Source organism: Pelophylax lessonae (assembly GCF_965119305.1).
Source record: "Pelophylax lessonae genome assembly, chromosome: 5".
NCBI lineage: Eukaryota > Metazoa > Chordata > Amphibia > Anura > Ranidae > Pelophylax > Pelophylax lessonae.
In genome coordinates this window covers 184290829-184318080 of record NC_138772.1, presented here as the reverse complement: position 1 = coordinate 184318080, position 27252 = coordinate 184290829, and the positions used below count along the sequence as shown (strand labels likewise).

Sequence of the window (27252 nt, the reverse complement as noted above, 5' to 3'; positions counted from 1 at the left end):
TAAAGAAGTTTAGGGAGGTAAATCATCTTGATGACATTGGCCCTTCCCATTAGGTCCAAAGCCAGATCCATCCACCGTTTGGTTTGTAATTGCAGCTGAGCCAGCAGAGGGCAAAAGTTATTGCTAATGTACGAGGACAAAGGCAACTGGATCACAACTCCCAGGTACCCAAATGAGGATACAACCTGTAGTCTGGAGTCCGGGTGAATTTTGGGAATATCATCCTGATCTAGTGGGAAAAAAAAGAATAGACTTGTCCCAAATCACCCAGAAGCTAGAGTAATCACCAAATGTGTTAATTTCAAGCAGCAGATTAAGAGAGTCATGAGGATCAGCCAAGTAGACCAGTGTATCATCAGCATATAGTGAAATGTTTTCTTCTATGGGTCCAATGGGGAGGCCTTTAATCAAGGGGGAGATACGCACCCGTATTGCAAGTGGTTCCATTGCCAGTGCAAATAGAAGGGGCAACAATGGGCAACCTTGCCTAGTGCCCCTGGCCAATGGAAAGGAATCGGATATTTGGGAATTAACCCGGATACGGGCTACCGGGGCTGTGTATGGGAGTCGTATCCACCCCAGAATACAGCTTTAACACACTAAATACAGTCATACAGCTTTAAACACACTAAACAGATATGTCCATTCCACACTATCAAAGGCTTTGCTAGTGTCTAAAGAGGCTATAACACGTGTGGGAGGACAGTCGTGTGGATACTGCAAATTATGAAACAGACTCCTTATATTCATTCTAGTGGAACGGCCAGGGGATGAAACCTCCCTGGTCGCTTTGTACCAATTCCGCAACCACCTTCTTCAAACGGCCAGCTAATATTCTGGCTAGTATTTTGGTGTCAAAATTAATAAGGGAAACGGGACAATAAGAGGATGTTTACGAGGCTTTAGAAGTAAGATAATTAAGGCTTCATGCATGGTAGGGGGGAGAATTCCTGCCTCAAAGGCTTCATTATAAGGGCGTAAGAGAATTGGGTTCAATAGGTGTTTAAATTGGGCATACCATTCAGCTGGATATATATCCAGCCCAGGTGTCTTGTGGGCCGGTAACTGTAATTGCCAATGCAATTTCCTCCACAGAGGGGTGCATCAAGCTCCTTCCTTGCATCATCTGATAGGACGGGGAGAGGCACTTGTGACAAATAGCTGCTCCTCATTGTTTTGGACTGTAGTAGTATATAGATCTTTATAGAATGTCAGAAAGGCTTCTGTTATATCCTGTGGAACATCACTAATCTGGCCCTGGTAAGTTATTATTCTAGGGATAGACATAGGGGTGCGAAACTGGTCAAGTATGCCAGTAGGCGAACTGCTTTGTTACCATGCTCAAATATTTTTTGTGTTACATGGAGCATTTGTTTTTTAGTGAGGTCCAGCAGGCGGAGCTCATACTCTCTACGTTTACAAAGCCAGGTGACGTGTGTGTGTGTGTATGTGTATATATATATATATATATATATATATATATATATATATATATATATATATAACATTTCTAGTTTAATCCTGTGGGAGTGATGCGCTTCACTAACCCAAATGGTACTAAAACAACTTTTATTATACTGGTAAAAAAAAACAAAATCATCAATATTTCCCCCCATTTTATTTGTACACCATTTGCGATTTATATAACATTAATCCTTGTCTGCTTGAAGATCAGAAAAGCCATACACTGTATTATTGCAGTTATTACTAACTTGCGTTTGACAAGGTAATAAAGTAATTCACATAATACATATAAGCCTGTGATCCCTTCCACGTTTCTAGCTCAGTATTCTACTCATTGATATACATTGCCTTAAAAAAGTATTTATACCCCTTGAAATTTTCCACATTTTGCCATGTTACAACAAAAACGTAACTGTATTTTTTTGGGATTTTATGTTATAGACCAACACAAAGTGGCACATAAATGTGAATTGGAAGGAAAATGATAAATGGTTTTCAAAATGTTTTACAAATAAATATTTGAAAAGTGTGGCGTGCATTTTTTTTCAACTCCCCCAGCCAATACTTTGTAGAAACCACCTTTCACTGCAATTACAGCTGCAAGTCTTTTTGGGTATGTCTCTACCAGCTTTGCACATCTAGAAGTACAATTTTTGCCCATTCTTCTTTGCAGAATAGCTCAAGTTCTGTCAGATTGGATGGAGAGCGTCTGTGAATAGCAATTTTCAAGTCTTGCTACAGATTCTCAATTGGATTTAGGCCTGCACTTTGAGTGGGCCATTCAAATACATGAATATGCTTTTATCTAACCATTTTATTGCAGCTCTCATTGTATGCTTAAGGTCGTTGACGTGCTGGAGGATGAATCTCCGCATCCAATCTCAAGACTTTTGCAGACTCAAACAGGTTTTCTTCGAAGATTGCCTTGTATTTGGCTCCATCCATCTTTCCACCAACTCTGACCAGCTTCCCTGACCTTGCTGAAGAAAAGCATCCCCACAACATGATGCTGCCACCACCATGTTACGCTGTGGGGATGGTGTGTTCAAGGTGATATGCAGTGTTAGTTTTCCACCACACAGAGCATTTTGCTAAAAAAGTAAAATTTTGGTCTCATCTGACCAGAGCACCTTCTTTCCACAAGTTTGCCGTGTCCCCCACATGGCTTATCACAAACTGCACATGGGACGTCTTATGCCTTTCTTTCAACAATGGCTTTCTTCTTGCCACTCTTCCATAAAGGCCAGATTTGTGACTAAAGGGCCATACACACTATAAGATTTTCTGAAGACTTTTTCCTTCAGATTTACCTTTTCTATGTAGTGCAAGGGCCTGCCAGATTGCATACAAATTAAAAGTGTTTAGGTTTGACCTCATATTATATAGTTTTGGTAAGTCTAAAGGGAAAAAGTCTTCAGAAAATCTTATAGTGTGTATGGCCCATAATAGTTGTCCTGTGAACAGATTCTCACACCTGAGCTGTGGATCTCTGCAGCCGCTCCAGAGTTACCATGGGCCTCTTGGCTGCTTCTCTGTTTAATGCTTTCCTTGCCCGGCCTGTCCATTTAGGTGGACAGCCATGTCTTGGTAGGTTTGCAGTTGTGCCATGCACTTTCCATTTTCAGATGATGGATTGAACAGTGCTCCATGAGAGGTTTAAAGCTTGGGATATTTTTTTTTACCTAATCCTGCTTTAAATTTCTCCACAACTTTATTCCAGACCTGTCTGGTGTGTTCCTTGGCCTTCATGATGCTCTTTGTTTACCAAAGTTCTCTAACAACCCTCTGTGGGCTTCACAGAACAGCTGTATTTATCCGGAGATTAAATTACACACAGGTGTACTCTATCTACTAATTAGAGGATATCTGAAGGCAATTGGTTCCACTAGATTTTAGTTAGGGGTATCAGAGTAAAGGGGGCTATATACAAATGCTTGCCACACTTTTCAAATATTTATTTGTAAAACATTTTGAAAACCATTTATCATTTTCCTTCCACTTCACAATTATATGCCACTTTGTGTTGGTCTATCACATAAAATACATTTACGTTTTTGGTTGCAACATGACAAAATGTGGAAAATTTCAAGGGATAGGAATACTTTAAGACACTGTATGAATAATTTCTTTCAAAAATCTCCAACAGAAAACCAAACAAAATAGGTGTACATGGACATATCTGAATATGACCTACTGACTATATTATTCATTTTTACATTAAAGCAGATCTTCAGCCCACCTCATGAAGTGACCCCCCCCCCCCCCCCCACCCGGTGCCACCATTATGGCACAAGTCCAAATGCACTCATGGGTTCAGCCCAGCCTGGCCTTCAGAAACCTGGCAGAGCCCAACGGCACAGATGCCATGAAAATGATGTGCACGGCAGAGGACAGGGAATTTCTCCAACTTTCCTATTAGTGGTCTTTGCATAGGAGTGGCAAACCCTGCAAGTGCATAGATACTGTGCACCTCGGCACATGCGCAGATGTGCCGCAGGGCTCTCAGGATCACTGTGGCATATCTGCGTACATGCCGGGGATGGTAAAGTCTCGCCTAGGTGAGCAGAGCAGAAGTGCTGCCTCGCAGCACATGTAAATGCTTAAGGGAAAGAAAAAAGGCCTTCCATTGCCAAGAGAGGGAGGGGGGAGGAAGCAGGGGAGGACAACTTCACAATTAGGGTGAAGGTCATCTTTAAGAATTACATGCAGAAGCAGAGCTGAAGATTTCAATTTTACTCAGCTGGCTTTACATTTTTTCACTTTGTCTACTTACATAATAGCATCAACTCTGCACATTGCACTCACTAAGGGCCTAATACTGAGTAGCTTTACCTCCTAGCAACCAATGAGCTCTCTCTTTCACCTTTCTTAGAAGAAAATGTCAGAACAAGCGATTTGTTGCTAAGAACTATAAGCTCCTTTAGACCTTCACTTCACACATAATATAGAAATCTAATATATGAATAAAGCAGTGTGAATGCACTCAAGGGGAGCAAGCTCCTGACCCACAGCTATTGTGGAAATAGGAAGCTGTAAGCAAAGAAAAATTATAGCATTTTAGTGTAGATTTTCTTCATTTATGGCCAAGAGCAAAAAATATAAATCCGCTTTTCAGCTCTATTCACAATGCACATAGCTGAAAAAGTCAGAGGTGGATGCACTTTCCTGCCTGTTCATACAAAGCCGAAAGGTTTTTTTTTGGTTAAGACAGAGGCTGCAAGCAAGTGAAAAGGTAGTGCTTGGCTTTAGTATTGGAGAGCCTAACAAGAAGCCTTATTTGACCTCATGTCACCAAGTCGTTTTAGGGGAGGTGAAATCTCTGAAAAATACAGCAGCCTAAGTGTTCTAAGCACACCTTATCAGTCTATACATTTTTAACCAGTGCCTGACCAGCCGTCAAAGTTTTACTGCGGCAAGGTGGCTCGGCTGTGTGAATCAACATACCTATACGTCGGTCGCACGCCGACCCGGCAGTGATCGAATTTGTTCCAGAACCAATCACTCCTCAGGTCAAGGCCATTGATTTATGGCCTGGACCTGCTGATCAGTTATGGCGAATCACAGAACGTCCTGTGCCTGTGTAATGTAAACACAGGCACATGAAATGATGCAATCTCCTCTCCTGGAGCCCTTTTCGGTTCCAGCACGAGAGGAGAGAGCATCTACCATGTAATACACAAGCACTACACTGACATCAGTACACATAGGCACATATTTAACCCCCTGATAACCCTTTCACTCCCTGTAACAGTGTACAGTATACAGATATTTTACTGATCACTCTATTCGTGTCACCGGTGACGCCAGTTTGTGTGAGTGGCAGTTAGTGATAGTGTCTGTCCCAGATAGGTTTAGGGTACCCACCTTAAATCTCCTAATAAAGATTTAACCCCCTGATCACCCCTAAGTTAACCCCTTCACTGCCCTGTGACAGTGTCACTATTATAGCATTCAGATCTTTTTTCTGATCACTGTATTAGTTAGCGTTAACATTAGTTAGCGTCAATTCAGGATAGAATCAGACTGCCCGCCACATATTTAATAATACATTTTAACCCTTTGATTGCCAGTGACACACACACACACTAAACACCTCCATTACTAGTTTAGTGCCTAAAAGGATCAATATTTTTGATCAGATCAGAACTATACTAGCGCCCCCAATAGTTTAGTATGGTGTTGCCAAAACACAGCGTTAGCAGGATCAGCCCCGACACCTGCCAGCACCTGCATTTAGCCCCTCCACCCAGCCCCCAAGAAGTGCAGTATCAGCAGATCACTGTCACTTCCGACACACAGCACACTAATCCGAAGCGTTAACAGAGTCAAGCCTGATCTCCGCTAGCACTAGCAGTTACATTTTTTGTTAGCAGTTCAAACAGTCCTTGACAACCAGGTCCTTTTTTCTTTTTTAAAACATAAGGTACCTATAAATATATTGGCCACAACGTCCAAACAGGCCTACACGATGTTGAGCATGACTGAGGACAGCGATGGGGAAGCCTCACTGTCCAAATCAGGCTCAGTATTCGAACCTGTAGAGAGCAGTGGCACCCCGACAGATAGCTCTGACGATAGAAGGTCAGGCATACCCGAACCAGTTCTTCTGTTGTAGAGGTGCAACAATCGCATGGTTTTCATATGCAGTACTAGTGCCGCTCAACCATCTGGTGAACTAGTAAGCACCAGCGGCCTAGTACATCCTGGTCATAGTCAAACCAGCACTGCGGTAACACTTGGTGACGTGGCGAGTCCCATAAGTGCAGTTCAAGCTGGTGCATTGGCTAGCACAAGTAGTGTCTCGCAGCCACCAAGAATTCGAAGAAAGGCCGTAGTGCCCACAGTGTCCTTCCTGATGCGCTTGCAAATCCTGATTGGGAGCCCACCACTTCTGCAGCGCCCATACTTCCCCCATTCACTGGCCAACCCGGTATTCAGGTGGAAACAGACAATTTTACTCCCCTTGGTTCTTATGAGCTGTGGCACAGTGCGACCTAAATTGTGCAAACCAAGGATTCCCGAGAGAGCCTGCTTGAAGTGTAATAAATTGCTTGCAGTGAAGTGGAGGGAGACACGGAATGTTTTCGTTCTGTCTTCCATTCACACAGATACGACTGTCTAAGTTAATACGGTGACTGGTGTTGTTAAGAAGCCCCTCTGTGTCCACAAATACAACCTTAACATGGGAGGGGTGGACTTCAACAACCAGATGATGGTGCCGTACTTAAATGCCCGTAAGGCCAGACGCTGGTACAAAAATGTGTGTCTATATATTTATTCCAATTGGTTCTTTTGAATGCTTATGTGCTATACAAAGCATCAGGAAGAAGTGGATCTTTCCTAAAATTCCAGCAAGAGATCATCACAGCCCTTCTGCATTCAGAAGGTGCTGTGGCCCAAATTCATAATCCAGATGCAGTGAGCCGGCTGCATTAAAGGCATTTTCCGTATGTCCTCCCTGATACCTCTACCCGAAGAGCACCCCAAAGATGATGTCGTGTCTGTAGAAAATGCTGATATAGGCGTGACAGCCTTTTTTTTTTTTGTCCCTCCTATTCTGGTCAACCTGCTCTCTGCATCGGGGGCTGTTTCCATCGCTACCACACACTAGTGGAGTATTAGTATAGGGTACAGCATGGCACACTATTACACAGGGTCTCGAAAGATGTTAAATGGCTATCGCATTTTGAGAGACCCTAGCCTGGAACGTTTAAAGTTTTTTTTTTACAGTTACAAAAAAGTAAAAATAAATAAAGCCAAAAATAGTTGTCGTTTTATTGAGTTAATTCTGTTCTTACTGTACTTTATAATATACTGCTATACTGTAATGTTTTGTTACAGTTTTTTTATTGGTAACCATAGTTTGCTTTGTAGATACTGCCATTCTATGGTTGTACTGTATACTATTATAATGTAATGTTTATTGTTTCTGTGTTTTATTTTTAACCATTGTTTGCTTTGCAAGTAAGCCCATCAGCTGCAGCATTGATTTGTTTTTCCCTGACAGCAACAGTGTTTGCTCTCAGCATATACTTAAATAAATGTTTGCAGCGCTGTAGGAGGGGATTTCACCACTGCAGTTAAAAAAAAAAAAGCGCATATATGGCAAAGCATAGGGGATGGGGTGGACACAGAGGGTGGATCTCCCCTATTTTTTGCCATATATTTTTTAACACTTTTCTTGGCAGAGAATTCTTCATTCACATTGATCGATGTGAATGGAGGAATCGGTTAAGTTATTTTTTTTTCCCCATTCAGCCCCTGGGCTGAGCGAAAAAAAAAAAAAGAACATTGCATGTATGCCCATCATTAGAGTTGGGTGGATGCTGGGAGCTCTAATATTGGACATACCACACATTTTCTGGCAGAGATTTCTTCATCCACATCAATCGATGTGAATGGAGGAATCCGTTCGGTTCTATTTTTTCGTTCAGCCCACAGGCTGCATAAAAAAAAAAGAAACCTTACAATATATGTCTAAACAGGACAAGCAATGTACTTGTATGGCTCTGGACTTTTGAGTGGTCAAACTGCGATGATGCCTGCAGGTTTAGGCATCATCTTGGTATCGTTTTTTATAGCCAGTCCTAGTGGCTAATTAGCTGCTAGACTGCTTTTACAAGCAGTGGGTGATTCCATCAGCTGAGCAAAGAGCTGATTAGAGACCAGAACGGCTCCAATCAGCTCTTTGGCCTAAGATACCAGAAAGCTACGAGCATTTCATGACTTCAGTTTCACCAGATATAAACAGCGCCATTGTGAAAATTTGGGAAAGCACCTTATCACACCAATCTTAATGTTCTTAGATGCTTTAGGAGCAGAGGAGAGATCTAGAGTCTAATAGACACACACACCCCCCCCCCCCCCCCCAAAAAAAAAAAAAAAGAAGAAGAAGGAGTACATGTCACTACTTATTGCTATAATAGGGAATATTTACATTCCCTGTTATAATAAAAATGAAAAAAAAAAAAAAAAAAGCAAAATGAATAGTAGTAATTAAAAAAAAAAATTAAAGCACCCCTGTCCCCTCATGTTTGCACGCAAGCATCCGCCTCGTGTCATATGTAAACAGCAATTGAACCATGCATGTGAGGTATCGCCGCAAACGTCAGATCGAGTAATTCTAGCAGTAGACCTCCTCTGTAAATCTAAAGTGGTAACCTGTTAAAGGCTTTTAAAAAATGTACGTAGTTTGTTGCCACTGCAATAGTGACAATTTTAAATCAGGTCACAATTGGTATCTATGTACTCCGCATGAGATCATCTTTGATATTTTACCAACCACTAAGGCAATATATAGGGCGTTTGTGCATTAAATTCTGAATAAGTGTTTTTTTTTTGTGTTTGGAAATTGCGCAAATACTGTGTGACAAAAAAAATTGCAACACAACACCAACCATTTTATTCTGTAGAGCCTCTGCTTTAAAAAAAAAAATATATATATATAATGTTAAAGTAATTTTCTAGTAAAAAATCAAACAAACAAACAAAACCTTTTCTTAGGTCATCAAAAAGTGTCAGAAAAGGCTTGGTCTTCAAGTGTTTAGAAAAGTGTGTGGCATAAGCATCTAATATTGGGCATAAGCGTCTAATATTGGGCAATAAATGCCAGGACAGTTCAAACACCCCATAAATTAACCTTTTTGGAAAGTAGACGGCCAGGCTATTGCCGGCGAACTCTGCAAGCAACTTTACACATCAGCAGCGGCATATTTGGACTGATCGTCCACGGATATTTTACCTGACTGTACAGACTGGTGCTCTTTTGCACCAGAATCATGTGAGTGATTTTAATTATATTTAATAAACATTTTTTGCTTTAACGGTATTCGCACTATGTATTTTTGCATCCTTTCCCTGCAGGTCCATGGCTGAGCTTCACACCTGATGATTGAGAGTTATCAACTTGGAGGAAATCAATCACAGTGCCACGGTGGGAAACCCCAGTGGATAGCTGAGCAGACTGCTTTGAGGAAATAATCAAGTATCTACTAGTGCGGATCGGGCTGGAAATGATCTAAATCTGAGCGCAAAATTACATCGATTGAGGTGAGCACATACCCTTAAGGGGAATTGTAAGAAGAAAGGGAGAACGCCACTACCAACCCATTTTGCAGTAGCAGAACATCTAGGACAGGGTTAACGGAATACTGGTGATCGGAATGAATTAACATCAAGGACTTTGATACTTACTTGAAACTTTGTTACTGATTGTCACGAATGTATCATTACATCATTGCTTAGGTTTTATTTTGTTAATTTTACCAGGTTCACTTTATATTCATTATATTTGTGCTGTAATTGGAAATATTAGCACAATACACTGATTTTACACAGAGAGGTGTAATGAAGGTCACATTTACATTTTAGGATTATATGCTTTAAATCTATTTAACGACACACTAACACATTAAGCCTATATGCCGGTTATATCATCCTAGCAGTCACTATTTAATATATATAGATTTCTTTATATATTTTAAAAAAAAAATTCAGTCACCATATTGCAAAATAGATATACACCCACACAAGTAATTGAAAGCGCAGCACTTTTAAGCACAGTTTGTATTCCTGCACTTACCAAAAAGGGAAGTGATCACAGTGCAAGCAGCTTCATTAAAAAGTCCTTTCACATAGCAGCTCACAGGATCCCACATAAAAATATTTCGGGAAAATGACAATTATTGTTTCACATAAAGTTGTCACTAAATGATATATTGCTCACACATGCCATGGGTAAGTGTGAAATTACACCCCAAAATACATTCTGCTGCTTTTCCTGAGTACAGGGTTACCACGTGTGAGACTTTATGGGAGCCTAGCTGTGTACGGGACCCTGAAAACCAATCACCACCTTCAGGCTAAGGGCATAAATTGCTAATTTTACTTCCTAACTACCTATCACAGATTCGGAGGCCCTGAAGTGTCAAGATAGCACCCCCCCCCCCTCCAAATTACCCCATTTTGGAAAGTAGGCACTCCAAGCTATTTGCGGAAAGACATATGTTGAGTGCATGGAATGTTTTATATTTTGCCACAAGTTTTGGGAAAATGACAAAAGTGTTTTTTTTTTTTTTTTTTTTTTACAGAAGGTTATCACTTAAATGATATATTGCTCAAACATGCCATGGGTATATGTGAAATTACACCCCAAAATACATTCTGCTGCTTCTCCCGAGTACGAGGATACCACACGTGCGAGACTTTTAGGCAGTCTAGCCACGCACAGGACCCCGAAAACCAATGACCTCCTTCAGGCTTTCTAAGGCCGTAAAAAGCTCTTCACTGCCTATCAGTTTTGGAGGCCATGAAATGCCAAGATAGCACAAACCCCCCCAAATTACCCCTTTTCGGAAAATAGACACCCCAAGGTGTTTGCCATCTGGAAATGAGTTGCAGAGGAAACAAAACAACCCTTTCCGTGAGCACAATAAGGGAATCGGACTTCCTAAAAGACTCCGTAGCTGCCAGATACACCCAAATTGTCTGGTCCCCATCCAAGGCATGCAAAGAAAGTTCCCTCGGATTTGTTGGCCTGGAACACAGGGAAGGCAACACAATGTCTTCATTCAAATGAAAATCAAAAAAACCTGAGGAAGGAACGACAGACCGGGGCGAAGAACCATCTAAGGCAAGGTGAACGACAGGATAACGCCGCCAATTCCGACACCCTGCACGCAGAGGTGAAAGCCACCAAAAAGGCCAGGTTCTGGGAAAGCGAAAGCAGGGGAATCTCCCAAAGATTCTCAAAAAGAGGCTTCTGGAGGACTGAGCACCAGATAAAGGTCCCAAAGCGGAAACAGAGATCGCACTGGAGGTGTCAAGTGCCTAACTCCTTGAAGAAAAGTATGCACCAGGGAGTATGTGGCCAAGGGCCGTTGAAATAAGACTGCTTAGGCCGACACCTGACCCTTGATAGTACTCAAGACCAGTTTCTGCTCAACCCACTGTTGAAGGAAGGTCAAGATCAGAGCCACCGAACAAGAGCGAGGACGAACCCCAAGAGACTCACGCCACGCAATGTACGTCTTCCATGTACGATGGTAGATCTTCCTAGAAGTAGGTTTCCTAGCTTTTAATAGTGTTGGAAACACTGAATCCCGACTGTAAAGCAGATAGAAGATTGGTCCTTGGGACAGCAAGTTCCTCCCTTGAGTGGAAGCTTCCAAGGAATGTCGGCAAAAAGCCGCAGCAGATCGGCGTACCAAGCCCGGCGAGGCCAGTCCGGAGCCATTAAGATGACAGGAAACCCTTCTGCTTTGATCCTGCGTAGAAGTCTTGGCAAAAGCTTGAGAGGAGGGAAGGTGTAAAATCAGACGATAATGACCCCATGGGCCAGAGACACAACTGATGAAACACCTCTGGATGAAGGGACCACTCCCCTTGGTCCAACACCTGCCGACTGAGGTAATCCGCCTGCCAGTTTCCCCCCCTGGGAATGTGTACGGCAAATAGGGCTTGGAACAAATCGTTCTACCCACCTTAGAATGCCGGCTGCCTCCAGGACACTTCTTGTGCCCCCCTGATGACTGACATAATCCATGCCATGGCATTGTCCGATTGAATAAGCACTGGACATCCCTGAAGACGATCTGTCCAATGTTCCAGGCACAGTCTGATCGCTCAGAGTTCCAAGACATTTATCAGTAGTCTGGACTCTTCCAGTGTCCAGATCAACTGCAAAGAATATTTGCCGAGGATGCCTCCCCACCCGGACAGGCTGGCATCCTTGGTGACCACTGTCCACTACAAGGGGAGGAAGGATTTGCCCAGCCAAAGCGCCAAAGAACAAAGCTACCATATCAGGGACTCCTATTCCCCGTCTCAGCCAGATCTGATTGCCAGAGACTGCGGATTCTTGTCCCATTTGGCTTGAATTTCCCTGCATGGACCTTGTATGGAACTGTGCAAACTGAACAGTCTCATAGGTAGACACCATCAGGCCCAGCATCCGCATGCAAATCCAGGGGAATGACCATCTGCTGGACAGCAGAAGACGAATTGCAGCCTGTAGTTTCTGGAGTTTGTCCAGAAGAAGGAGAACTCTGGCTAAGGCCAAGTCCAGAGTCAGTCCCAGATAGCTTGTGGACAGAACCAGAGCAGACTTCTGAAAATTCAGAATTCAGCCAAACTCCCTCAAGCTCATATGCTGATTTCCAGGTTTTCCACCAGAGCAGTAGGAGCTCACAGTAGAACTGATAATGCTTCTCTCCCACAGCAAAGTGGAGGAAGCGCTGGAGACCGACACATATTGGAATGTGAATATAAGCGTCCTTGATGTCGATGGAGGCAAGAAAATCCTCCTGATGCAGGTAAGCCACCACCGCGCAAACGGACTCCATTCTGGACTTCTGCACCCGCACAAAGCAGTTTAGCACCTTGAGGTCCAGAATTAAAATGCACCTTGCCTTCCTTCCTGGGGACTGCAAACCGATTTGAGTAAAACCCCTGAAAACGTTACTAAGTCGGGACCATCACCCGTAAAGTAAAAGGTCTTGCACCACCCCAAAAACAGCCTATAAGTGGACCGGGGACAGTCGCACGTCGGAAGGAAGAACCTTACCAGAAGGTAAGAATGAAACTCGATCTTTTAGCCAGACCGAATGACCTCGTGGACCCACCTGTTCGTGTACCAGGGGAGTCCACGGGTCGGGGAATCAGCGAAGACATCCCCCCACCCCAGATACGGGTGAGGGCGCACCCTCCTGCTTAAGGGGCATTGTCTGCAGATCTGGAGAAGTCAGATCAAGTTTGCTTGGATCCTCCAGAGGAGGCTCCCGAAGAGCTCCGATCCTTTGTCAGTCAACCCTAAGGGAAGAAACAACTTCTTATGAGTCGAGAAGGAGTGTCCACGACTACGATGAGGGTCCTTGCCCTTAGTAGCCTGCGAAAGAAAGGTACTCTTCCCCCCTGCCTGTGAGACTTTTAATGATGTCATCCAGGGTAGGACCAAACAGGTGATCTCCTCGAAAGGAAGGCCCAGTCAAGGCCTTTTTAGAAATCTGGTCCGCAGACCAGCATTTGATCCAAAAGACATGCCGAAAGACCACTGTCGAAAACATAGAACAGAGCCACTAGGGAAGCAGCATCCAAAGGGGCATCACAGATAAACTGCAGCACCTGGACCAGCTGGTCCGCCAGCTCCACGCAAAGGCCGGGGGGAGCTACTCCCCCTCCATGTCACAGCGTATAAGCTTGGCCCACATGGTCAATGTCTGCGACACCAGGGCAACGGTGAAAATTGGTCTCGGTGCCGAACCAGCCAAGGTGAACAAATTGCAGGCCACAGCCTCCGCCTCCCTGTAGGTCGGGTCCCTTAAGGCTGGGAACTCTTCAACCGAAATCATGGTTGCCTTGTTCAACCTGGAAACCGGAGAATCCACCACCGGTGGAACAGTCCACTTCTTAAGAAGGGACTCCTCATAGGGGTATCGCCTAGCAACTCGCTAAGGGACCCCAAGGGGACACTTTGACCGTCTCCACTCATCAGTGACAATTCTGTCAAAATAGGAGGGGAAAAGGGAACACTTTTGCCGCTCTGGATGGCTTGTGAGTGCCAAAGGGAACACGCGCCTCCGTCGCAGCTGCGTCCTCCAACTTTAAGTCTCAAGCACAGATACAATCAGTGCGTCCACCAGTGCCTTTTCGTGCGTGACTGCAGAAGCGGAGGAATCATCCTCACTATCGGAGGATTTAGGGCGTGTGAACGCAGACCCAGCAGGGTGACCCACGTCCCACGTCTGCAGAGTGGCCGAATCAGATTCAAGATCTGAGGAGACCGATGAGGCCAAAAGTCACCTCCACCCGGGACACAAGGGACTTCTGGACCGCCGTCAGTGCATCGATGGATTGATGGGACCCAGAGGGCCCCGCAGAGGGGGATCAGGTGGGGAGATGTGCTCCAAAGACGCCATGAGTCACCAGGGGGACCCTACACAAAAAAAGTGTAAAACACTGCTAAGGGACAACCCCCACTGCTCTGGCAGCACCACCTGGTTGCCAGCCACAGAGCACCAATGGATCCTCAGCAGAGAGGGAGAGGACCCCACCAGACTCATCACCCCGCAGAAACCAGGCACCGCAGCCACCAGGAGAATCTGCACTGCACAAGAAATAAGAGGATCCAGGAGTCAGCACCAGGTACAACCCCCCCCTGCAGAGCCGATCATCTGGTTGCCGGCGGCACACCCCACCCACCGCCAGCATAGCGCCCTGCCCCCAGGCCACCCACACAGCCAAAGCATAAGTGGAGGGGGTAGGATGGGGGGGCAGATGAGGGGGGATGCCTGACAGGAAGGAGGAGGAACCCAGGGGTCCAACTGTCCCAAGGAGGGGCCCGCGTCCACCCCAAAACCCCTCCAGAGGAGAGGGGAAACAGCTACTCACCATACCAGGAGGGCACCGCTCCAGACAAAACCCCTCGCCATCGGAATGGGGGGGGGGGGGTGCTGTCGGCCAGGAGGAACTCTGCCTCTCGGGCCAAGACCTGTTCGTATACAACCTCACGAGGCATTTAACTCGCAGGCCAGCCCCCGTCCGGTGGGGCTAAGTCACGGCCAACCTAGTGCGGAGCTGAGGTCTGCACGCGCTCGCTGGCCAAACTGGGGAGACCACTGGATGTACATTATCCAGCTTGTCGACCAGTCCAGCAGTTGATTGCAGATCTCACAGGAAAAAAAACAGGAGAAAAATTATATCTAAAAAGGGAAAAAATTGCCAAGACCAGAGATCCCTGCAAGGAACTAGGTCCTTACTCCTGACTTGGCAGGAAAAAAAAAAAACCTTTACATATAGCAGAGAGAGTGAGTATACCCCCCTGGGACTGCCCATAGGCGTAGCCAGACTTTTTTTCTGTCTAGTGTCCTACTCCTTTAGGGGCCAGTATGGTTAAGAAGATCAGGAGCTGTGTCCATCGATGAACGAAAGAGAAATGTAATTTTTTTCAAATTTTCGGTATTTTTTTGTATATATTGCAAAAAAAAAAAAAAATCCCAGTGGTGATCAAAAACCACCAAAAGAAAGCTCTTTTTGTGGGGAAAAAAAAGGACAAATTTTGTTTGGGTACAGCATTGCACGACTGTGCAATTACCACTTACAGTCCCGCAGTGCCAAATTGCAAAAATTGGCCTGGTCATTAAGAGGGGTAAAGCCTTCCGGTCCTTAAGTGTTAAATATTCAAAAAATAGGTTAAAAAAAATTATTATATTTTTGGTTTGAGCATCACAATTCTGCCAAAAGTGGAACTTAGGAGGCAAAGCCGCCTTATAATAGAAACAGACTAGTTTATCCACTGACATATAAAAGGTGGATAGATTCTTTAGAATCTATAAAACTGTAATAAACGGATTATACTTTTACTGTAAAAGTTTGGATTAACTGTGGTACCAAAAAAAAAAAAAAACCTTCTGCTGTAAACAAAGATTCTTGAGAAATATTTTCTGCAAATTAGGGTTAAGCCTCTATACTGTACCTTTTTAGGACCATTTCAGTATAGCAGTTACTCATAAGCTTCATTTACCTTGAAAAATTATGCTTTTCATTCATCCGATGATAATACCATTGTGCAGCATACAAAGATCTGCACTGCCCAGAGCAGATGATTGGCAATTAGACAGAAGGATTAAAGCTGAACTCCAACTTCCGTTTCACTAGAAATTAATGGAATGATCAGCCCCAGCATAGATCATACCTCTGTACCATGTTGCTCTTTTGTCTGCAGATCCTCTGATATTGTGGGTTTAGTTGAGGCTTTGTGTCATGTTACACTGTATAGTCTGGATGTAGACTGAGGGCCTTACATCCACTTCCTGCTCAATCTCTAGCCTAGAACACACCCCTCTGTAGTCTTTCAGAGTCTGTAAATGATAAAACTTATTTCATAGCTCTGATGGTGGGTGGGCTTGAATACATTCTAATTGGCATTCAGTCCAGTCACACCTACAGGAAGAGTCCAAACCTCTTAAGTCCCTCCTCACAGAGCCCAGCAAAATTCAAAATGAAATAGTACATACACAGCCTGTTCTGAAAGTTAGCTGTGCTGCTGCTGGACAGGATTGAAAGAGTCACAATTAGAAATCAATCCTGCCCTGTTAAATATGCCGACCAGTGTGAACAGGGAGAGTCCTCCCCCCCCCCCCCCCCCTCGGATCCTGCCCTCCCAGAGTCCTGCTCTCTGTGATCGGATTTATTTACATATGAAGAAAACACCTTCATAAGAACTTCCCATAGCCCTTTCTCTGTAGTCTTGCAGTAAGCCATTATTCTTTGGCATGCTGCAAGACAGAATTGAGACATTTACACCTGCTTTGCAGACTGAAGAGGGATCTGCATTTGGACCCACCCACATCAACTCCCAGAATTGCTACAAGTGACTCCCATAGCCTGCTCTGAAACTACAGAGGCTCAAAGCATGATGGGACATGTAGTATCAGGACTGGTAATGGAAGGAAACAGGAAGTTAGAGAACTTTGAAATTCAGACAGTAGAAGGAGTGACATCACAGACACACAAACATGTTTTTTTTTACAGCTAATTAAAAGGTAAGATACAGATAAACTGACACTGGGGTTGTGATTCATTTACATGCACAATGCATCTGTTTTTTTTTTTTTTTTTTTGGGGGGGGGGGGGGGGGGGAGCTGGAGTTCTGCTTTAAGCACCTTAGTATCACGCTATAGTCAAAATATGGCTACAGCGTGGTCCTATAGTTCTGGGAGGGAGTCCGTAGATGTCCTCCCAACACAGGCAGTTCTCATTCCAGAAACTTGAAACAAAATCTAAACAACTTACTCACATCCCATATGTGTACAAGTAGTACAATGTTGTGTATTTGTGGATATGTTCTTGGCTTACCTCTCCACAGTATTCAGAGATGAACTCATTCTTCTGTACAGGGTCTTTGATGAAGATTCCCCAGCCAGCTACATCAGAGGGAGCCAGAAGCAAATGCTAATAAAAAAGAAAAGTCTCTAGTTTAAACAGGTTAGCGTTTACATTTTCTGTGTAAAATGTATGGATGTATTTAGGTACACAAGAGAGGGGATTCTCTATGGGACATTACAGAGGCTAATGCAACACAATAAATTGCAGGTCACAGAGTCACCATCATATAAAGGAAAACAGCTCGCATCAGCAAGACAGAATCAAATATATGAAAATGGCAAGCATAAGCAGCGGAACCACAAAACTGCACCTGTTGCAAGGCACACATTCAATGATATAATCATTCTTTCTAAGCCAGAAAAATAATGGAGTACATGAATAAACGGTTAATGAGACTTGTTCTTACATGGTCATGTCCCAAGACAGTTGTAAAAATAAATGTTCTGAAATGGCCAGCTCGCTTTCTGCAATGTTCCTAATGCCAAGGCAGCCATCACGTGCATCTATTGCAAGAATTCAAGTGGCCTTACCTAGCATTGGGGTCCCTTTGCCAAAGGGGATGAAATAAGGCTTCAGGACCGAGTGTTATTAGAAGAGGGGAAGCAAACACAGACAGGGTAATGTTACATGTCTCTAGCCCACAAGCAAGGCAATATTACGATCAATCATCTGTGGAATCAAACCTGGACCAACTAATGGAGAATCAGGATCTATTTAGCCCAATCCATGAGCTACAAGAACATTTAACGGGAATCTGTCAGAACAGAAAATAGGGTGTTGCTGTAACAGATTTTTCTTTAACCACTTCCTGCCCGGCCTATAGACAAATGACAGCTGGGCGGTGGCTTTCTCATCCAGACTGGACGTCATAGGATGTCCTGTTAGGAAGCACCGATCGTGGGACTGCGCAGGGACACAATCTGTAACCAGCCTTGTCCATGGGACATAGCCGATGACTGCGGCTTGCTGCCGGTACCATTTGACCGCCATGATGAATCAGAGCAGGTCTCATGATAGTTGTATACAATGGATGGCTTCCTTTAATGCCATCTATTGTGTACAATTGTGTTGCTAGCGGTGATTGGTCAATTTGATCACAGGGTAGACAGGGCCAATCACAGCCTATCTGTACCATGTGATTAGCTTTGGCCAATCACAGCTAATCACAACAGACTGAATGATTCAGTTTCATTGAATAAAAAAATCTTGCCTATAGCAATGTGATTCACTACTAAAAGCAAACAATGTGTAAAAAAAAAAAAAAAAAAATCCTGACACTTTCCCAGAGTAGTACAATGTTACTATTCTCTGGTCACGGTGTGTTAAAAAAAAATAGTGGGAAAAAAATGTTTTTTTAATTATTTCTTCATTTACCAAAAAAAACTATGACAAAAAAATTACAACTTCGAAAAACTCGCCATACCTCTCTAACTAAATACCTTGGACTATCTACTTTCCAAGTAAATACTGTCTTGGCATTTTAGGGCCTCAAGTAATAAGTCCGTCAATACAACAGGATTGATACATTTTCAGATATATACCATAATTTGCGGACTCAATAACTTTCACACAGACTAAATAACATACACTGATTTTGGTTATTTTCTCCAAAGAAATGTAGCAGAATACATTTTGGGCTAAATTTATGAAGAACAGTTGTAAAGATGTATAACAAAGAAAAATGTGTTTTTTTTCAAAATTTTTAGTCTTTTTTTATTTAGCAAAAGTAAAAAACCCAAGTGTGATTGAATACTACCAAAAGAAAGCTCCATTTGTGTGAACAAAGTGATAAAAATTTCTTATGGGTACAGTGTTGCATAACCGCGCAGTTGTCATTCAAAGTGCGACAGCACTGAAAGCTAAAAATTGGCCTGGGCAGGAAGGGGGTAAAAGCAGGGCCGCTGATAGGGGGGGGGGGACCACCAGCCCTCTTGTAGGGGACCCGAGCACACAGGGGGGCCCACACAGAGAGGGGGATTAGTGATGGACAACAATTACAGAAATCTTCCTCCAGCACCTGAATCTGATCTGTCCCTCACCCTGTTATTAGCTTTTATCTGTTGAGAAAGAGACAGTTGTCCCTCACTAATCCCCCTCCCTTGTGTGCCCCCCCCCCCCCCCTCCCTGCACCTATCTTCTTCAGGAGTTTATTAGTAAATTGTAACTTTGTTTCTCTCTCTCTGTCTCTCTGATCACTGAGTTCCAACTGCCCGGCCTGTATATTTTTCTCATCTAATCTTTTTAATTTAACATAGTTTTTTTTTATTTTTTTAGACTTAGCAGGAATTATGCGAGTTATGTTATATTTGTGTCTGATAATAGTGATTTTGTTGTAATTTTAGCTAAATATATCTTTAATATTTTCTTGAGGGGGCCCTGCCATGTAGTCTGTACAGGGCCCCACGATTTCTAACAGCAGCCCTGGGTAAAAGTACCTAGTATTGAAGTGGATAAAAGGTGCAAACTCCCAGTCTGTCATCCTTATACTTGTTTCACTGTTTAGTAAGTCGCTGATCTGGAAAAGGACTGCAGGTCACGTATTCCAACTTCACTGAGACGCGTGTCCCAGGTCAGAATTGTACAAAGCAGTGTACCAAGGGTAACCCATCTCAAGCCCATAACTTAAACTCAAAAAATGAAGTCAGCAGCGACTTCTACATTTCTATACCGACGGGTTCTCTTTGGGGCACATTGACACCAATGTGTTGTGGTACTGCTTGTTATACAAATATGCAGAACCAATATAATATGAGAGAGTTCATGAACTGCGGGGGCAGATCAGATTTGTACCTGTCCTCCACACATCTGGAGAACAGGAGAAGAGGAATTCCTCACCACCTGTTTAAGCTTGTAAAAGAAGCATCACTACCAATATAATATGAGAGTTCATGAACTGCGAGGGCAGATCAGATTTGTACCTGTCCTCCACATATCTGGAGAACAGGAGAAGAGGAATTCCTCACCACCTGTTTAAGCTTGTAAAAGAAGCATCACTACACTGCAATCGTGCAATGCACACAGTTGCAGGGTAGTTGCAGTGCAGCCCCATTCACACTGGGTATACCTCCAGCTGCAGCCACAGCATGTGTAAACCCCCTGGCTGCTGCCTCTGCAGCTAAAGGGAGGAGAAGCTGGGGGTGGTAAAAACAGCTTGACCATGTGGTTTTACTGCCCCTCCTACCTGAAATGTGCACAAGCCCTTGATTCACATCTGTGTGGCTGCATACTGCGTTCATTTCAATAGGCTTCCCTACCCGCAGAAATGCAGGGAAAGAAGTCCCCCGACCCTTTTTTAAAACTGTGTTGTAACAAAAGCACCCCATGTTTACCAATCTGTGGGGTACCATTAGAAATGAATGGCACCCCTAAAGAGCAGAGCATTTGTTTGTATGTCAGGAATGAGCGCGATTTTGCTTGTGTTCCGCTTCACACAGTAACGTGAACCAAGACTTGGATGGGGTGCCTCAAGACTGAAAATACTTCTCAAAGGTTGAGAAACACTGCTCTAATTTACAGCAGGATTGTTCAGATGCAGCCAACAAACTAGCATTCTCAGGAGGCAAGCCATGGTAGCCTCTATCATGATGGTGGACTTTAACCCCATCATACTGACCATGTCCCCACCCTTCAAGTGTTCTAAAGGCTGGGAGGCAGAGATGGGCATTCGGGTCATGTGATCGCTGTGTTTGGCTGTCATCACAGTGGTCACATGATCGAAAAGCTCCCAATCACAAGTATGCACCTGGAGCTTACCAATCCCCTCCGGCTGCCGTGCTGAGAGCATGCTGTTAGCGTGTTAGAATAGCTCAGTCAAAGTCCAGGCCTAAATCTAATTGGGAATCTGTGACAAGACTTGAAAACTGCTGTTCACAGATGCTCTCCCTCCAATCTGACAGAGTCTGAGCTATTTTGCAAAGAAGAATGGAAAAATATTTCACTCTCTAGATGTGCAAAGCTGGTAGAGACCTACTCAAAAAGACTTGCAGCTGTAATTCCAGTGAAAGGTGCTTCTACCAACTATTGACTCAGGGGGGGCTAAATACAAATGTATGCCACAATTTTCAGATATTTGCGAAAAAAATTTGAAAACCGTTTATCATTTTACTTCCACTTCACAATTATGTGCCACTTTGTGTTGGTTTATCACCTAAAATCCCAATAAAATACATTTACGTTTTTGGTTGTAACATAACAAAATGTGGAAAGTTTCAAGGGGTATGAATACTTTAAGGTATGTGCACCTATACCTTAAATCTCCTTTATCGGTATCTAAGTAAAATGAAATAATAAAAGTGAAGCTTGCTTCAGTTGAGTGTAGTAGCTTCTTGTTTTTGAACATCACAGAAACTCTATGATTTTTTTTTTTTTTAACTAAGTTACGTAGTTTAGTTACTCTGCATTACTGACCTTTTTGGATCCCCGCTGAATGCTGCAGTTCTTGCACGAAACATTTTTGCTATCCCAGTGATCAGCAGCCCCACAGGTGAGACACAAGTCTGGGTCACACTCCCGCACAGCAAGATAACATGGACACTGCTTGGTGTTGCACTGGGCCTTACAGCGACATCCAGGGAACCTGTTTTGGCCTTAATAAATTTTGTACATTAGTGTGGTGAAAGGTGCAAAACAGCCACAAAACTAAAATACCATACACTTTCCATTTACTCTTCCTATATATTTTAGTAAAGATATATACAGTCATTGTGTCTATTCCATAGGTTTCATTTACACCTCTATGTAACTTACACTCAGAGCTGCATTGACAGAACTTCTCACAGAAATTCTGTGCAATCACACAGGGACAGGAACCATCACAGGGCTGGCGAGGGTGATCACAAGGCTGGTAATTGTAAACATGATTAGAGGAGCCATCTAAAAGAACATAAAACCAACAGAGAGCTGAAGCGAACACAAGCTGTATTAAATCGTAGCTATACCACTTTACATGTCATGATCAAGAGCATGTTTGGAAAAAAACCCATAACAAAAGGGGAGGAAATGGGACAAATTTTCACAATGAGTTGATTTACTAAAACTGGAGAGTGCAAAACCTGGTGCAGCTGTACATGGTAGCCAATCAGCTTCTAACTTCAGCTTCTTCAATTAAAGTGGCTGTAAAGTCACATGTATTATTTACATTGGGGGAGGGGAGGGGAGAAGAGGAGAGGAGACTCTCACTATGGACCTGATAGGGAGAGAGGGAGGGGGAGATGCGGAGACGCTGAGTAAATGGATGACGGAGTCGCATAAACTGGCCATGCTATCAGAGATCAGCAGCCATGATAAAACTTTACAGTTTACAGAGGGGAAGACAGGAACAAGCAGGATCAGCCATATAATAATAAAAAAATTCAAGAGAATGGCATATCCCATACTACTTTCATGTCAGAGTTACTTTCACTGCAGTAAAGAGTCAAGTCACAACCTAGCTGTGATGTCTGGCAGGACAATGTTATTGCTAAATACTAGATGAAAAGTAAAGCAAATCCTTTAGGTGGGTAAAACAGATCCCATGTATGTTCTTCAAGTATGTATTTAGATGTTCACCTGGAGTTCAACTTTAAATGTATTACTTTAAATGATCTGCTCTATTACTTTAAATGATCTGCTCTAAGAGGATATGTATACAACAATCCATTTTTATAGACTACTTATATTTATTAGCCCAAAAAGTTATGGGAAAAAAAAAAAAAAAAAAACGTGATTTTGCAAGTAATTCAGTTTGTTTATATTTCATTTTCAGTTAACTGAATGCAGGATTAATGTGATTCTGCAAAGATTTCACTGATAACTTTAGCATTCTTCACGATTGATCACATTTTTAAAATCAGATATACTATATACATACCTTTTTTTAGCTGTATTTTCCTGCAGTGTGCAGCCCACAGTCTATAAAATATATATAAAAAAAAAAAAAATAAGCACAACAGCCAGAAAATTCAGAATAAAATATATAAATCAATACATGATAAAATACATACATCATAAAATAACATGCAGAAAACCAGTTTTGTTGAGATAGAAAAACTATGCCCACTAAGTCAACAGAATACAAACGAATAATTTTTAGAATTTTTAGAAAAGAAAGGTAGTTATTGAAAAAAGAAAAAAAAAATAGCGTGCGCAGTAATGATATACACTTAAAGCTTTAGTAAACGATGAAGAAAAAAAAAAAACATAATCATAATGTGCTAGTGTGCATCGCATACTAGCACATTATGAAATACCTTAGAACGAAGCCCCCCGCAACGGCGCCCAGTCACCGCTGAGGGGGCTGACATGTTTCCTCAGCGTTTCTTCCGGGTTCGCTCCCGCGTATGCGGGCAGGAGCCCTCCACTCCGGCAAGGAGCTCTGAAGTCCTGGCACGATACGCCGGACCGTCAGGGGCTGCATGCAGGGTGAATAACTCCTAAAATGTGCAGGTTTAGGAGATATTCATTTTACCTACAGGTAAGCCTTTTCATTATAGGCTTACCTGTGGGTAAAAATCACCAAGAAGGGTATACAACCACTTTAACCTTTTTTTTACCAAATGTGGAGTTTACCTTTAAAACATTTTAAAACCCTGGGAAATGTGAAGCTATTCATAGATAATCTGTGAGATATAAACCTCAAGCATGTAATCCATGATCATCACTTATGTGCCTTTCTTTCTGTATCCCAATCCAAGATCAGCTCATAGTTTGCCAAACCTCCTTCGTCCCCAACCCGCTTTTGCTCACTTCCCCTTGGATTCACTTTTTTTGGTCTGCAGTAATTGTTTTCTGTGGAAAATTTCAGCAGGTTGATAACATCATCTTCCTGGTCAGATGAGAGTGTTTGAGATTGGCAATAGGCCCAAGCACTGCAACCTGGGAGGATGTAACATGCTTCCCCATACCCTGAAGTGCTACATATTTGCAACAGTTGCTATAAAGGCATGGACTTTTTGAATGTGAAAGCTCTAAAACTGTAATTTTAATACAGTGTCCCAATTACTTAGTGATTCAAAGACTGGGAACGTGCATGAAGCTGGGAAGTAACCTACATACTTGTACCCACAAGTTGCAATGGCAGCTCCAATATTTCTGTACTTTTTGGTAATGGAGGCTATGGCTGGTTAAATCCTTTTGTTGCAGAGCACAATGCAAACAATGTACAGCCTCACTTTCAAATAATTTGTACTTTTTGCATTTATCTGGAGAAAAGTGCCAGTGAAAATGTATGAAATTTAAAAAAAAATGATTTTTTTTTTTTTTTTAGTCCTGTTCTAAAAATGTTTACATGTTCCTGTTTTTTTTTTCATCTTTTCAAATAAACAATGAAGCATGCATAAAATATACTAATCTAATCTATCCATTCCAAGGCAGATAACATCTTTCATTAGAGATCATTTTTAGAACGATGGAAAATAAATGTTAAATATTACACGTATTGCAAGAAGTTTAATAACTGCAAGCATTTTTCTTTTCCGGAAAAAGGAGTAGAAGTCCTCTCCTAGGGCAATCCTAATCCACTATCAATGGAGGTGGAGTAAATGAATAAAAAAATATTTGGTCACTGCCATTTCTCTCTGAACACCAATTTAGTTCATTAGAAATTGTGGTTTGGCAGCATCTCACTGACCATGAACAGACCAAAAGAGATCCCATCTATACATCACAAATCATACCTGTGCTTCCGCTTCTTCTTCCTGGGTGGTGTGTCCACATCCTCAGCAAGGACCGGAGCTATGATACTTGACTCCTTTACTCTAAACTCATATACCTGTAAGAATTAAAAGTCGTTACTTTAGCACAGACTGCAAAAACATTTAGTAAACCACTGATTCCTATACAAAACACTTTTTTTAAGCTTGCCTAAAGTGTGTTTTTTTTAAATAATAGTTCATAGGATTTTTCTACACAATATAGGATTTTTCTACACAATATAGGACAGCCGCGGTGGGGGACTTTCTGGGAAATATACCAGGACTCCAGACTGAATAAAAACTAGCAGGGTGATTTTGTTTTAAATTCAGCCTGAATTACCAGAAGTGAAAGTTGAATGTGATTTTTAAGGGTCTTCGGAAAAAAAACCCCAAGCAGCAGGTCATTTAGACCTTAAGAGTCGGTTCACACTGGGGCGACACGACTCTGTACTACTTCGGGGGCGACTTGTGCATTCCCATGCACCACGACTTTCGGAGCGACTTGCAGGGACTTCACATAATGGAAGTCTATGCAAGTCGCTCCGAGGTCGCCCCGAAGTAGTACAGGACCCTTTTTCTAAATCGGAGCGACTTGTGTCGCTCCTATTAGAACGGGTCCTGTAGCAGTCAATGGACCGCGAGGGAGCGCGACTTGTCAGGCTGACAAGTCTCGCTAGTGTGGACCGAGTCTTACAAGCACAATTTCAATACAGTAATACAAATGTATCTAAAGCTTATAAGGAATGCTGGGTGGTTTAGATTTTTCTTTATTATATTAATACTTGTTGCTTTTGTTTGGCAAATGTTGCATATTGAATATATTACATTTACTATTCCCAGCCAGCATGTGGAGCTCTAAGCTCCATGTTTACTAAGCAAACCTTAACTATGTTTCTGGAAAAAGCCTGTTTGCAAAGCTCTATGGCTGATGCTCAAATTACACACAGAGTTGGGTTCGAATTAAAAGAAACCTCTTCTAGCATCCAGTTGGGTGTACAATACTAGATGTCAAATGAAGTCTCTCCAAACTAGACACCAACAGCCAAAAAAGCCCCAATACCTACCTAGAGCTTACAATCTTTCCCAATTCTATCCAGAACTAATTAAAAAACAAACACACAAGTATGCCTTTTAATTTAAAAACCAAAATTGAAGCACACTTAACCACTTCAACTGTACTATCTATCTGTACACCCCCTATAGAGCCCGTCCACATGAGAAGCCAAGGGGGCAGTAAAAGCAGGCATTTGAGCCGCGGATTGACTACCCAAATAAACAAGCATATAAGCTGTACACAAGCCGCAGGCACGATGCAGCGTGGAGGAGCCTGCAGGAGCGGAGTTTTAGGTAATTTCCTGACCCCTAGGCAAAAAGCAGTTAACCCTTGTAGTGCGGGTTCAGCCCCACTGCAACCAAGGACTTTGTCGTTTTCAGTTCAGCTCAAAAAAATAAAAAATAGGAAGCTAACAATTCCCGTGGTCAGGGGTGTTAAATACGTTTTTGGTATATGCACATTATCTTTGAAAATAATTACTAACGTTTTCTGAAGTGATTGTAAACCCGTACATATACCCAGTGAAGTGGCTGGCCTCAGGCGATACACAGATGAAATACAACTGCTTATCTGCAGCCATCTCTTCTCTACTGCCTCTTAAAGCACATATTGTTATACAACACTCCGACACACAAATTCATGGGGAAACATGCACAACTGGGGCTGTGAACCACCTTCTGTGTGCTGGGTGAAGGAGGATGGGAGGTCTCGTAGGATTCTCTGGTATCCGATAGACTGTCACAATTTACTCATACAGATAGCAGAGGGAGGAGAGAACAGATGGGGACAGCACTAGGTGCTTTTAAATTAGACAATTATACACTATAGAAAGATGCTTTGTTAATTTTTTTTACACTTTACACTAGGTTTACACTTAACAGTACATAAGCGCAAAAAAAAAAAAAAAAAAAAAAGTACCTGTCGACATGTTTTTGTGCCAATCAACCTGGCAATAGCACAGAAATTGTCATAATAGGTGCCTATGAGGACTCTAAATAGGGATGCTTCTGCTCCACTCCAGTCGACATTCTCAGGGAGCTCATTTGGCTTCATCTTGACAGGCGTTTGGCAACGAGAATTTGCTTCTAAGGGAAATAATGGATTGTTGGAATCAGTGAATGTCTACACCCAATCACAACTTTTTACACGTGCCTAAAGTAAACGGTCCCTTAAAAGCAAAAA

The 27252-nt window shown here is 42.7% G+C and overlaps 1 protein-coding gene across 1 annotated transcript in view; it reads right to left on the bottom strand.

The window, feature by feature from the left end:
• EZH2 (enhancer of zeste 2 polycomb repressive complex 2 subunit) overlaps window positions 1–27252 on the bottom strand; it is a 120825-nt gene that overhangs the window by 11705 nt on the left and 81868 nt on the right. Inside the window, exons 11-16 of the mRNA XM_082258156.1 lie at window positions 26989–27155; window positions 24999–25093; window positions 23195–23235; window positions 22093–22218; window positions 21754–21932; window positions 17317–17412 (exon numbers count right to left, since the gene is read on the bottom strand). Coding sequence (XP_082114282.1) covers window positions 17317–17412; window positions 21754–21932; window positions 22093–22218; window positions 23195–23235; window positions 24999–25093; window positions 26989–27155 — 704 coding nt within the window. The remainder of the gene's footprint in view (window positions 1–17316; window positions 17413–21753; window positions 21933–22092; window positions 22219–23194; window positions 23236–24998; window positions 25094–26988; window positions 27156–27252) is intronic.